The 14,415-nt window shown below is 47.6% G+C and overlaps 1 protein-coding gene across 1 annotated transcript in view; it reads right to left on the bottom strand.

The window, feature by feature from the left end:
• LOC144153310 (uncharacterized) overlaps positions 1–14,415 on the bottom strand; it is a 212,228-nt gene that overhangs the window by 38,628 nt on the left and 159,185 nt on the right. The window contains exons 62-65 of the mRNA XM_077684961.1: positions 8,872–8,975; positions 8,683–8,788; positions 6,768–6,905; positions 2,774–2,881 (exon numbers count right to left, since the gene is read on the bottom strand). Coding sequence (XP_077541087.1) covers positions 2,774–2,881; positions 6,768–6,905; positions 8,683–8,788; positions 8,872–8,975 — 456 coding nt within the window. The remainder of the gene's footprint in view (positions 1–2,773; positions 2,882–6,767; positions 6,906–8,682; positions 8,789–8,871; positions 8,976–14,415) is intronic.

Below are 14,415 nucleotides of genomic sequence, written 5' to 3'. Positions count from 1 at the left end.
GGAGGACAGCTTCTTCAAGGCCCAGCTTGCAGTGCGACTCTTACGCTAGCCCTGTGAATATTTATTAGCCGCCAATCACGTCAATTTAAGTTACCGATATAGAAGCTCGTCACGAAGCACAGAATGCAAGATGCGAGGTTGCGCCCTTTTCGTAATCAGTGCTTTCTCTTCATCACCCCACGTCCACCCTCTCTCTCCCCTCATCCTTTTCTTCCCCCATTCTCATCCTGATTCTCTCTTTTTGGCAAGAAAAAGACGCTGAAGATTTAAGAGAAAGGAAAAGTTTAATCTGCTCCACTGAGCTCAAAGTGCTTTTCTTTATCACGCTTAAAAAAAAACAGTGCTTCGCTTCCACTTTGCGTAGTCTCAGAACCCTGTTTCAGAGACATGCACCATGCGCATTCCGAACGGTGGTGTACGGAACAATGCACTCAAGCAAGGAATTACGTTGAATTTTACCACGTTGAATTATGTTGAATTTTACCACTTAACTTGCACCTGTCAAGGTCATTTTGCAAATCATTGAGGGCAATGCGAAGGAAAGTTTGACATCCACATGAATGTAGCCATCCTGGACCAGGACGAGTTTTTCTTCAGCTGCCAAGTTTGTGAGGAGGCTGTATAGCTTTCCTTTGTAGCCGTTTGGCTACATTCAGGTGGATGTCAAACTTTCCTTCGCAGAAACTTACACCACCTTGGGGATTTCCCCTAAATCTGGTCGATTGAGGGCAATGTACTCTCACCGCCTCCCCCCCCCCCCCCCCCCCAAAAAAAAGAAGAATGCGCCTATGCCGTAGACTTCGCACGCACGGCAGGCGGAGTTTGGAACATATTGTCAAGCAATGTCAACACTGCCATTACTATAAATTTTACCATTCAGTTGCACCTGTTATAAGGGCACAGGGTGAGGCGAAATTTGAAAAAAAAAGGTTTTTTTTTGTTTTTAGGGAAGCTCACCTCCTTATGCACATTATCAAACTTATCTTACGAGAATTCAAACTCAAAAACAGTTTTTCCGTAGGCAAGTAGTAAGCGACCACGTCCCATTTTAGAATGTGCTCCGTGTTTGTCTTTTAGCTGCGGAGCACCTTAGGACCTCACAATGTCCGTCCGCGTCCCTGCGCATAGCATTTACAATTGCCAAAAATCACACAGGCACCGACAGGATTTGAGCCTGTGTCTGGTGGACCAGACAGAGTTAGTATCAGTCGTTTTACCCACTGGGCTACGACCGTGACTTGGCACCTGAGAGTCAAACGGTTTAATCCCTCGCCTGTAACGGTGCGGAGTACATTAGGACCTCCCAATGTCCGTCCGCGTCCATCCGTGCGCACACAACCATCACGAGAAAATATGTGTGGAGACTACCTAAAAGGGTACAATAACACTCCAGAATTTTCGAAAACAGGCACAAACGTAACGTAGCAACGAGAAAATGCGAAAAAATACTTGTGTAGTTAGGTTGTGATCAAGTTGCAATACACAGTTACTGTATCGAATGACTAGTGACTAGAGTGACTAGATGGCGCTACGCGTCAACGCAAGATGGCACCGTGGTGCACCGCCTATATAAGCGGGTTCTGGAAATCACATACCCTCTTCCCGCCATGGACGCAAAAGAACTTAAGAAACGTCACGCTGCTGCTCAATGTCTACGAATACAACGAGCTTCCCCGAATACGAAGTCGCGGCAAGCGGAGGCAAAGCGACTAAAATCGAATGACGGTCGGGGCGCAAATCGGATGTCACTCGGGGCGCAACTTGCGTGTCATTTCGAGTCCCCGTACTCCGCACCCTAGCCATCATCCACGGAGAGGAGATGCTGCCATTTTTTTTCCATCAAGAAGCTCCCAGCTACAGGTCAAAACGCTAGCCTGGGACCAGCTGTTTCAAGAAATTGTTTCGCAACCACTGCATAGCTTATTTTTCAGCTAAGAGAATCTGAAAACGCTGTGCACGTTTTTTGCACATTTTTGGTTTGGAGCCGCGCGCTAAAAATGTCTTTGTTGCGCTTCACCCTCTCAATATGGCAAAATTGGATGCCGTTCTTTCATTGAATGATGGTGGCGTCGCATGAGCCAGCATTTCGAAAAAAATTAGATTGGACCCTGGTCGCAACACCACCAAAAGAGGTTGACCACAAGCAAAGATACTTTGTGAGCAGAGCTCAGAGAGTTCACAAAATAGTCAAGGCAGGACAGACGGCAGGCTGAAAAGCAAAAAAAAAAAAATGACTTCGGCAGTGATTACGAAGCTGGTGCTTACTAAAAAAATGACGAGTGGTGTTTGTGGCAAAAAATATTGCTTGCACCTCTTTTTTGACTTTAAACTCAAATATCTCAAAACGATGTTTTTATTACATAGGTACCATATTTCTCATATCTTCTAGGATAACCGGCTAATTCTTTTTCCTGTCGTCAACATAAGTTACCACATCTACTGAGCCACAAAATATGCACGTAACAGTTTTTATTACAGAAATTTCGATACGCAAATTAGCCAAAATTGAGGTACCTCGCGGAAAAAAGAAAACGTTTAATATTAGTATAATGAGTATATTTTTGGTACAGTGTGTGCATTATGTAGATATCTTTATTAAATGCCGAGAAAAAATGTACCTCAAAACGGCCAAAAATGCATGGGAAGTATAGGGCTTACTCTGTGCCCCTAAGGTTGCTAAACGTATTTAGGGCAGAGGACCCGCTACAAAAAATGCGACCATTTTGGCATGCTTGGCACGCACCGCAGTCGGCAAATGATAGATTTAACTTACCCTCTGTTGTATGGACACCTTGCTTTCAAATGTCAGAAGAGTTGTCTCGTTGGGCGTGCGCGCAACTTCGAACGTGCCGTCGGGCTTCGTGGTTTCTCTGCCACAAGCCTGAAACAAACAGGTGTGCTGGCATTAGTGGGATTCGATAACGTACAACTACAAACTTTTGATATCATCTGCTATCTATTACAGAGTGAACAGCACGGTCGCAACTGGAGCACACGCATCCTAAATCATCGGGACTGCGTGAGTGGGTCTAAATATAAAATGCCCAAGGTCCGGTCTGCTGATCATTGTGTTGATATAAGCAAACGAATGTATCACATGCTCCCGAAGCATGCTACAGCTCGCGCAATACCTACCAAGCTCGTGTACCAATGGGCGTGAACCTCAGGCCCGTGGATCGGCATGCTGTGTTTAATTTTGCTGCATAAGATGATGATGCTGACGATGTTTGTCGTTTAGTGCCGTAAGATTAACAGAAGGCAAAGAACGCCAAAAATTACTAAGAAAAATACAAGTGGTGCAAAAATTGACAATCGGTCACATAATGATAAGTCGCGTGATTTTATAAGGATAGCCGTGTAAAGGGCCATTAGGTGAATACGTGTTATACCAATTGAGCTTTCAAAATTTACTCTGATAAATACTTAAAAAAAACAATAAGAAACTTGGGATAGTGGGCTGAAGTATGATGCTGCGGCGCCATTTTCTGTTGTTGTGGTTCGGGGAGTCGCTCATTACAACCCCTGCTCGTAATATTCAATTATATTTGCGACGCCCTGCTCGAGATACCAACAGATATGATTATCACGAGTCATGACAACAAAAGCCGAGACCAATGAAGAGCATAAGCGGTGCAGACGAAAAGTCGTTAGTCGCTGATATTGTAGCCGACCAATCAGGTTGTATATGGTAAAAAAAGCTAGGGGAACCGATGAATTCATCTTGGCTGTTTTTTTAGGCCTTGTCTCAGTGCCAGCCCCCTAGACCCATGGCACGACAGGCTGCAGAAAGTGGGTGATAATTTGTGGTAACATTGTTACTGTTTTATTGATGCCCTAGGGCTCTACAGGAAGCTTTATTACGAAAAATGCTGTGCTCACAGCGGCCTCTGTTTGGTGCAGGGTGCTCATACACTCGTTTGTAATCGGTCATTCGGGAACGAAAAGGTCCCTTGCAAGAGTCGTTTGGGTGAAAGGGGCCATGTGGACAGAACACAAGTTTGTTTAATCCGAAAGATTGCATCGTTAGGATCACACTGACACCACTTTTAACGCAAAAATCGCTTAAATAAGCTGTATAATTAGGCAAAAAGGCACTGGTTATGCGACTCACTAGCTCATTTGCCGCAACAGAACCTGTGGAGTAATATGCAGAGCTGTGGGATTGGCTGAATCCAGCAAAAACAAGTTAGGCAGGGATTTAAGCATGCAGAACGAGTTATTTTCGCTTAAATATAAAGCATATGTCTTTTGTAGCAGTAAGAATGGTGGGGTAAACAATGGAAGTTATGAAAGTACACGTAAACAGACCTACCTTTGCTTACTGCTGTTGGTACTGCGCGCACTGCGCTTACTATAGCGGCACAGCAGCCCGGCTCTTCGGGATTGTCTCACACGGCTCTGGCCGATGGGTTTAAGCGACATTGTCTTACGTGAACCTGTTTGTTCAGCATACCGTATGCTTCACGAAAGGATTATTACCTACCGTAACGAAAACAAGCCAGGTGTAAATACGGTCGGGAATAAAGCAACAGCACACAGTGGTCCTGCGCAGTAGGGTGGCGCGAATGCCTTGTTTACCGTCAGTACTCCTAGGCAGACTGCCTGCTTGTCTAGAAGGACGGACGGTAAACAAGGTGTTCGCCAGTGTTCTGCAGACAATACACTGCACTAAGGTTCACTTGAAGGCCTGTCCTTGTTACGTCATCGCAGACGTCACAAAACACGATTTGACGGGAGAATCAAACTATTAACTTAAAATTTTTTCTGAATGAATAAATCAGTTTGCTACCAGACAAGCCCTGGGGCACTATAAAACTAAATCTTCGGAATAAAACAAACTTGTATTTTGTCTGCATGGGCCCTCTGACTCCAGCACACATGGCTCTACGTTTTCCTTCTCAACACCGCGTAGTGTTGCTGCTTTGAGGGAGCGAAGCAACTGACGAGCATAATTTGGCTGTCATGTATTGGTTCCGCAAGATGTGTCTTTGCCTCTCGGCTTCAAATGTTTGCAGCGCTTACTTTGTTAAAAGCATAATGCAAGACAAAAAGAATGAAGTAAGCTCACAGTAGCGCGTAAGTCTTGAAGGTAGCGCAGCTGTACGCAACAGTAGCGTGCTCCACCACTTATCTCCACTTAGTTGTTTCCTCTTTTTGCTTCACGGCATTGTTTAATCGTAGCCGCTGTACGAACGACCACAGCTGGATGTTCGCCTTCCTACGTCGCACACAGCTCTGCGCCGCACGTGGCCGCCACGCTTTACTTTGTGGCGCGCGGTTGTCGGAGGAAGGACTCCTGGCCTTCCTCCGCCAGGTGACGACACGGGTCCCGCGCACGTCTCCGTTCCTTCCTCGCTGATCTCTCTCCTGCCACCTATCTCTCACCGCCATCGGACCGCTGCTTCGTTTCGGGCTCTTGCGGAAGGGGTGTGCTTTGACTTCTAGCTCTCAAGGTCAAATCAGGTCATCCCGGGAAAAGTGCCTGAGGTAGCGTTGTGTAGTTTGCACTACAAAAAAACTCAAACTCGCGCTTCGCCCGCGGAAGCCACAGGTGCGATATGCCGCGCGCACTAGTGCAGTGCTGTGAGGTTGTACCACCCCGAATTATGAACGCCGTCGTTCGTTACGCGGGTTTCCTCTCAAGAAAGTTTTCGAGAGCACATAACGGTCGCAGAAGCGGCTAATAGAAAAGAAAGCGAAAAAAAGAAAAAAAAGCGTACAGTTTCTGAAGTTCAATGTTTTGACGCAGTAAACTTTAGGTGTTTCTTTCGGCTATCCGGTGTGCGTTTTAGTGTGACTCGCTTTAAGGTGTTGCGAGGCTTGGGCTGTGAGAAGAGGATGCTATTAGTCTTAGGCCAAAAAAGATTTTTATGCGAAAGCATTCATATCTCACGCCGCTACAGAATCACATCGGGTGCCAAGAAGTCGGAAGAGCGTATGCGGCGCTCTGACATGCTCATTGGCTGCGAACGCGGGTGTGTGCCGGCCTGCCACCCACATTGTGTGGAATACGTCATGCGGCTCAAGAGTAACGACACCGCTGTTGATAAAGTGGCAGCCGAATGGCATCATGGAGCAGCATGAGGGTGAGACGCGACGTAGAGGCCGGTGGAACTCAAGGCTATTCCGCTATGACAATAAGAGGACGCGCGGTGGCACGCACCTGCAATGGAGGTGAAACCACGTTGTCTATCACTTAACCTCGGAGGCGTCGCGCAAAGAGGCGACACAACGCAATAAGGAAAGTTTATATCTAAGCGGTAAGGCCCAAGATCGAGAGGTGAAAATATAAAAAAAAAACGATTCTCGAAAACACAGCTCACGGCACCGCCTTATTGCTTTGCAATCTTGTAATAATGGAGTATTAGCGTTGCTACAGAAGTCACTGGGGTAAATACCGCGTGCTGTGTAAACAAAGGTGCAAATGAAGCATGGTGTTTAAGGATGATTACCGGCTCTGGCACTTTGATTTCCTTTTCTATAAATTTTGGATTTGTTCTTTGTTTCTGAGGTGCTATATGTCTTGAAAGGAAGCCTTAAAGTGGAAAATCCACTCTTCCCGACAAGGCACACATGTCACAGACTCAAAATTTTCTGAAAAAACTTTAAGCTGTATGCTCGTGCTTATTGGAGCAAGGGTGTCTACGAGCAAAGAGCGCCAAGACTCTATTAGGTGGTCCTTCAATGTCAGGTTTATGCTTAAACTGTGTGTGACATAAGGATGGTGCTGCCTGTCTCTACCGACATATGTAAAAATATATACGCACCACGTTGTACCGGTGCCAGGTTTCTTTGACACAATGGCCTCCAGATCTAGATCTACTTCCAAGGTTGAAACTGCGAACCGCCAGGTTTGTAGAAACACAGGGAACAGTCGTATTTCTGGAGGCTTCCAACAGTCGAGCCTACAAAGAAAAAGATGATAGCAGTTGCACTCATCGTGAAATCTGTCAAGTGCGGAAAAGTGATTCGCCTAACGAGCTGTTACAGCTTCTCTTGACTAGTTTCAGTATCAGCCTAGCGTTGGTATCAAGACAAGGCGCCGCAGGCATTTACAGAGGCACAAAATTGAGTTTTCATTAATTTTGGGTAATGAATGCATTAATTAATGATTTTGTGTTATTTTTTGTTGTTGTGTACTTATTTGCTCCCAGCAACGGAGGAAGCCTCTGGTGTAACGGCGCAACGCAAAGATCACCCCCCCCCCTCATCTTTGCATATGAGGAGCGAGTGCCTGTTTGGCGCGGTGGGATCGACATCGGCTTCTTAATGCGAGGCACCCCTGTTCGATCCCGACCAGAGGAAGCGGTGATCTTTTCGGAGACTCTGCTCGGGTACCTGACGCCACGTGACTGCGGTGGCTAGATACTGTGGCCCCGTACGAGCTGCGACGATAAGCCGGGCCGCTAAAGTGCTTTACATTTAAAAAAAGGCGGTAGTGTCGTGGTTTAGACGAATAACAAGGTGCCGTAGGTTCGTTGCTGAAAACGGTGCGCTTAATAACACCAGAAGAAGAGAATTAGCCATCCTTTTCTATTCATCTGGTGTTGTGTGCGGGCAGTTTCTCCCAATGGTAATATTGTGGCTCTATTTAGCGACAGTTGTCAAGCGGGAGTTGTAGATAACGTGCGTATGTGGTGGATGTATTCGCCTCGAAACCCGCACTCTCGGTAAGCTGGTAGACGTGTCTAACTGAGACAACACTCAGGGATCCTAGGTTGGGAAGGATTACGGGTTTTTACGGGATGTGCTATCGGTAAGGTGGTGGATGTGTCTGACTGAGATAACACACAGGGATCCTAGGTAGGGAAGAAGACCGGGTTTTTACGGTATGTGCTATCGGTAAGGTGGTAGACGTGTTTGAACACACAGGAATCCTAGGCTGGGAAGGAGTCAGGGTTTTTTGGGATGCGCTATCGAACCATGGCGCGGAACAAAGATGCCCTGCAAGAGGTGCACACATCTTTTATTACATGCATAAGGGACAAAGGTGTGTCCTTCTCCTGGAGAGCCGGGCGCAACAAACCAGTGCCTGTAGAGCGCAAGTGCAGTAACTGAAGCTGCGGTGCTGCTCCGAGCTCCGAGCGACAGCTTCATTGCTGCCGTTGAGTCAAAATCTTTGCTTGCAATAACCCCTCCACTGCAAAACCCTTTGTCCTATGTACTTTTGTCTAACCACCTGGGCATTGTAGACAGCACAGTTTACCGCCAATAGCTCAATTATTTTGTCTTTTTGGATTCTTCAGATGATGGCAATCCATTGTGGTGAAAAAAGCTGCACAAAACGTACCGAAACAAGAACATCATTGAGCCCCGAACATATTTCCTGGCTCCAAATTCCTCAGCTCAATACATGCTTGCCGGAGTACAGTCACGGAGTAGAGAAATGCGAACAGAAAAATATAAACCAGAACAGGCGAAATTGAAAAATACTGTTCGTTGAGGTTCAGTAATTGCGCGCTATTGGTGTATTTGAAAAGTAACATTTTGAACTTTGTGTTTTTTTACTAAGACAAGTGTTATTTTGACTTGCATGGTAAGAAATCGCGCTATTTGTGTGGTCTGGTTCATATTTTTATGTTCGCGTTTCCTTTGTCTATGACTGTACATTTGCAATAGTAGGATAGCACCGGCCTTCACTAGCAGGAAAGAATCCATTAGACCCCCATAAATTGATCTTACCATATAATCGCTGTCTTGCAATGTGTGTATTCTTGCTGGAGGACCGACCTTACACAGGTCACGTGGTTTGCGTAGATGCGTTATCAGCACGAGCAGGTCACATTTTCTGAAACAGTTAATATTATCGCAGCTCACACAGACGACTAGGAGCAAAACATAGTTGCACACTGAAAGCAAACAATTGCGTACCCATTAAGTTCGTCAGCCTGGTTAGTTTCACGTGGGTCCATGTAATTCACTCCGAGGAAAAGTAATGGTCTAGAGGGCAGTTTTCGGATGTGCTCCCACAATTTCTGCGAAAAAAAGAATCCAGGCCGCAAAAGTTCAGTACCTTTACGCTTAACTGGAACTGAAACAGGTTTACCTGTTTCGTCACCAATATCAAGAACATTAAAAAAGTTAGGTCGCGTGTCTCCTAATTATAGGCGACAACGAGTTGCCCCTACTGTAAAAAGTGCTTCAGAAGTTGCATGACCGAGAAATCGCGCGAAAATTTCGTATTGTGTACGTGTTTTGTGTTGCGAGGACACCAAAGGGCGAGCTACGTAATTTCGATGACGACAGGTCTAACTTAGTGGAAAGTTATGCAGTCAAAATAGATGAAAGGGATGCGTCTAATGCTTTTCGTTGGCGCATAATAACTGCACTTAAGAAGTAGATGTGTTCATTAAAGCTCAAAGGCGTTGCGCTGCTGAGCACGAGGTCGTGGGTTCAATTCCCGGCCGCGGCGGCCGCTTCTCTAATGGAGGCGAAAAGCAAAAACGCCCGTGTGTACGAAATTTCGGCGCACGTTAAAGATCCCCAGGTGGTCAAAATTAATCCGCAGCCCTCCACTACGGCATGCCTCATCGCCTGCGTTGCGTCGGCGCGTTAAACCCTACAATCAATCAATCAATCAATCAATCAATCAATCAATCAATCAATCAATCAATCAATCAATCAATCAATCAATCAATCAATCAATCAATCAATCAATCAATCAATCAATCAATCATTAAAGCTCAAAAGGACGTAGAATGGGGCTAGTTGGTGATGCTTCGTAATGAATTGCGCTAAGCATACAGACGAATAGGACCCACAGGATAGGATAACGGGCGAGATCTTTGAAGCATATCACATAATCACATAAGAGGAAGGGTGCGTTAGCACTTCGTCAATCCTGCTTACAGGTGAGGAACGAAAATTCATTCAGAGAGAGAGCCACCATGATAAGAAAGATAACATATTGCAACCAGATACTCTAACATTTTCCGGGCAGTGTTCTCGTGCTTCGTGGTTGTCTGAGCAGATCTGTTTCTGCACATTCATGTTTTGGTGTTATGTTTTATATGTTTTAAAGGGGTCCTGAAATGCCTTCCGCCGATGCATGGATGTACATGTAACCAAATAAAGCAATGTATTAGCAATCTCCTCCTGCAAGAATTTTGTTAAAGCGATGAGTATTAGCTGAGAAATCGTAAATCGAAAACCGCGCATTATCGTCGCGCCGTATTTCCTCCTCCTTTCAACTGTTTCTTCTCTGTTGGCCTCCCCTCCCATGATGCTTCGCTCCTCAGCGGTGACGTATTTCCGCTATTGCGCTCCCACAGACTGCCGTCTGCTACGGGCCAGCTCTTTCGGCTTTTTCATCTTTGTTGACACCATGGACACTCCTCTAAAGGCTGGAAAAGCGAACGAAAGACCTGGCCGCATGTGTGCGGCCTGGCCTTGCCCTTTCGCGCTGTACGTAGCTGCAGTTGGTATCGGCGGCGAACTCGCAGCCGCGCAGAAAGAATCGTGCGCTCGTTCCCTTTGGTGCACCGCGCACTGTTTATCCAAAAAGCGCGGTCTCAGATGTGGGCCCGCTGGTGCCTGGTCTTATTTTGCGGCGGTTGTAATTCCTACTACCGGCGGCATGTGAAAAAAAGACATTTTAAACCGACACAGAACCCGTGCACAAAACGCGCCGGATCGGATTGCTTTATCAGTGGCGATGAACGGGAAGGCGCAGAGCAAACCAACGCCGCACTCGAGCAGCGAGCATCCGTGTTCTGCCAAGCTGCACCCGTGTGTTTCATTCAATACTGATGAGAAAGCGTTGTTTGAACTTGTTTTGATAGTCGTAAAATGTTCAGGCACTCCGGCACTCCGCTAGCAGATCAGCCGCCGAGTCATTTCGGAAAACATTTAACAGATGGCGCCGTATGCATTAGCATGTCGCAACGCAAAACTGATGAGACGTTATACTAAAACTCCCCTCGCGATGTTTACGTAGCGGGACGCAAAAATTTAGCGTTTAGCGTATGCAAAGGCACAAACGCTGTACTAAAACTATCTATTAGCAGCAAAATAGCGTGCGTACGTGAGGCTGCTTGCGTTTACAAAGCTGCACGCCGAGCGCTTACGTTTCAAACCTAGTGACATCGTTTAAATACACTCGCAAGCACAGTGTAACGTAGTCACATATCAACCGTATGCTCAGGCGACAAGCAAGACCTTATTTAATGTGGGACGGAGATTGCGCATAAAGGCCCGTTCGCACTTGCGACGAAAGCGAGCGAAAGCGATGGGAATTTCGTCGCTTTGTCGCGCGACGATCGTGTTTGTCGAATTGTCGGGAGAAATTTTCGTCGCGCGACAGAATTCCCGTCGCTCTCGCTCGCTTTCGTCGCAAGCGGGATTGGAAAGTTCTGCCCCTGCCGTCTGCTACGCAGCCCGGAGGCAACCGCGCGATCTGCTCGGGCCGGACGAACGCGCACACTCCCGCACGGCAGCGCCCCAAGCGGCAGCCGGCCGCGTACATCGCTCCCGGCGCACGCCTGGGGGCCCGCCCTCGGCACACTAGCAACACTAGCCAGTATATTTCAGGCACAATAATGGAGGAAAGATCTTTTGCTTCCGATGAACCAAGTTTTTTGCCCCTGTGTTTTTAAATACGTGAAGTGGTTTGCACGTCGCCCTCACGCAGCTCTGTATCGTCGTATCATCGCTGACTGTTCGAACGAAGCTTGCAAGCCAATGCAGCGACCGAAGCTGTGTGTGTGTGTGCATCGCCTCCTGTGTGTAGCGTTCGATTCGCGATGAAATGCGACGTTGTAGTTCTGCGGGTGGATAGTGCTTCCCATGGTCTCGATTATCTTTCTCGAACGACGAACGACTCAACCTCGCATGGGGTATGTGTAGTGTGCCTGGCTAAAAGCCTTCTCGCTTGCGTGCCAGAGTTCAGTGACTTGCTGTTCGTCCCCGCAAACAAAGCGCGAGGTGAGTGCCGAATTTACGACGGGCAGGAGGAAGCAACCGATCATCTGTCAATCGCGGTTCAGACTTGCAACGCATATTGTGACATTGTGTTCGTTCGAAACGCATCTCTGGTTTGTTTTGAAGTTGAATAAAATGTATCCGTCAAACCCGGGCATTCGGCTCAGGGCGTTCTCTGCGATTGCACGAAAGAAGTGCCACGGGCTTCAACGCTTTCTTTATGGAAGGTACTCAGGTAAGAGAATATCCATGTCGTGTTATGGCTGTGTTGCATTCAATACGAACGGTTAAGCGTTTGTTTACACTTGTTTCGTTTGTCGTAAAATGTCCAAGCACTCCACTCCGCTGGCAGATCAGCCGGCGAGCCGACGCTGAGCAGACGACTCATCTCTGCCGGAAGTGCGTGAAAAAGCCGCCCAATAGCAGGATGTCTAGCTCATGACGAACATATGGGAATCGATGATGTAGACATGTGAAGATGGCGGCGTCCAAAAACACGAAGGGAAGGGTGAGAAAAAAGCGACAAACTTTGCAAAAAAAGTGTGAGCTTTCCGCTGCGCATAAAAGAGTAATACTTGGCACAGCTGACGTTGACGACCCAATCTAACGATTGCGCTAGTTCATTTAGTGTGCTCAAAATCCCTTTCAGGGCCCCTTTAATGCGAAGCGCAGAGTGTCGCTCTTGTGCGTATATTTAGGTGTCCTCCGTTTCTGTCGTCTTTTTAAATAAACAATTGCAAGTTTGCGTCTCGTACCAGTCTTGTTAGCGTTTGTCTGTAGGTTTACTTAGCGCAATTTGGTATGAAGTATGTTCATAGTAGGTGGAAATTACAGTACTAAAACAGCAGAACAATTATGGGGGATATGAACAAGAAAGAAAGTTTGCTGGTGCAGTGGTACGGGATTGGTATTTATGGGTCTGAGAAGTGTTGGCTTCTGTCTGCATCCCGTTTTGTGCATTTGTGCAGGACGTACACGACAGAAATTCAGCCTCCACGTCATGCGGAGATTGGCTACTCTGTGCTCTTCAGGAGGTACAAGTGCTTAGCGTGTGTGTCCTATTCGCGGTCTGCGGAATATACGTTATATGAGCCTATTGTGCTTTAGTGCGCAGCACTTTGGCGGCTGCTATTGTGGTTTGGCGGCCGTGGCTTAGCTCGGCTATGCCAGGATATAGGTAGCGTGAGCTAATATTTAGCAATCCGATCCAATCCAATCCAATCCAATCCAGTGCAGTCCGGTCCGGTTCAGTCCAGTCAGTCACTGCTCCTCGCGCATGCGCAGCACGGCTCTCCAGGAGCCACGCGAAACGGCTATCAAGCGGCTCCGGTGCAGCGTCCGACTTCGCTACTGCGCAACGGAAGTCGCACAGCTAGGCACGCGCCGGCGCCAGTGCGTCTGCCCCGGCTATGACGTCACACCTCTGGAATGCGCAGACCGGCGAATGTGCAGACCCAATTCTCTACACACTCGTACTCCAATTGGATAGGACCAATCCAATTCAATCCGATCCAATCCAATCCAATCCAATCCAATCCAATTCAATGCACTTAGCGCTTGCGCAGCACGGCCCTCCAGGGTCCACGCGAAACTGCTCAACTTCGGTCAATGCAGCTTCCGCTACAAAAGACGGAGGAAAGTGTGGCGAAAGTGCGTGGGGGCGGGCAGTGTTCAGAGCCCGCAGGATACGCTCGTCAGAGTGTCTGGAGAAATTGTCAGGGGGAGGGCGGCACGCGCTGCTGTGGCGCCATCTCTCAGTGCCTCCTCCTTACACTTTCCGCAAACGCTGCTACTCCGTGCGCGGCCCGTCCGAACCACGTGAAATTTGTGCGCGAGGTTCAAACAGGATTTGCAACAATTGATTGATTGATTGTGGGGTTTAACGCGCCGACGCAACGCAGGTGATGAGGCGCGCCATAGTGGAGGGCTCCGGATTAATTTTTACCACCTGGGGATCTGTAACGTGCGCCGAAATCTCGTACGCACGGGAGTTTTTGCTTTTCGCCTCCATCAGAAAAGCGGATGCCGCGGCCGGGAATCGAACCGCGACCTCGTGCTCTGCAGTGCAACGCCTTAGCCACTGAACCACCGCGGCGGGTGATTTGCAACAGCATGGTCGCCGGCGGCGGCGACGAACAGGGAGGCAACAACGCACAGTAGCGCGCGCCGCCGTGCGTCCGCTGATCACGCGATCACTTCCCGAGTGTAGCAGATATGCACCGTGACCGAGAAGACTGCAGTTCGCGCTGCTAACAAATTTCGCATTGGGGATAATCGTCAGTGCTTGTTTTTGTTGTGTATCTGCCTAGTTTTGGTTTTATTGTGTGAAGCCTGGACAATTGTCATATGCTGCTTAAAATTCAGACTTTTCGTTTATGTTGTTTGTGGTCTGCTTTCCTCTCACAAGTCTCTCGGCACCATTATTAATCCAGGCAGAGTTTTATTAAATGTCATTTCCTTATTTGATTTATTTTCCAGAGGGTTCTAAATTTCGCG

The sequence above is a fragment of the Haemaphysalis longicornis genome, unplaced genomic scaffold, assembly GCF_048455015.1.
Source record: "Haemaphysalis longicornis isolate Haplotype H1 unplaced genomic scaffold, Haemaphysalis longicornis Haplotype H1 scaffold_9, whole genome shotgun sequence".
Classification (NCBI taxonomy): Eukaryota; Metazoa; Arthropoda; class Arachnida; order Ixodida; family Ixodidae; genus Haemaphysalis; species Haemaphysalis longicornis.
This window is presented reverse-complemented; position numbering and strand designations above follow the sequence as displayed.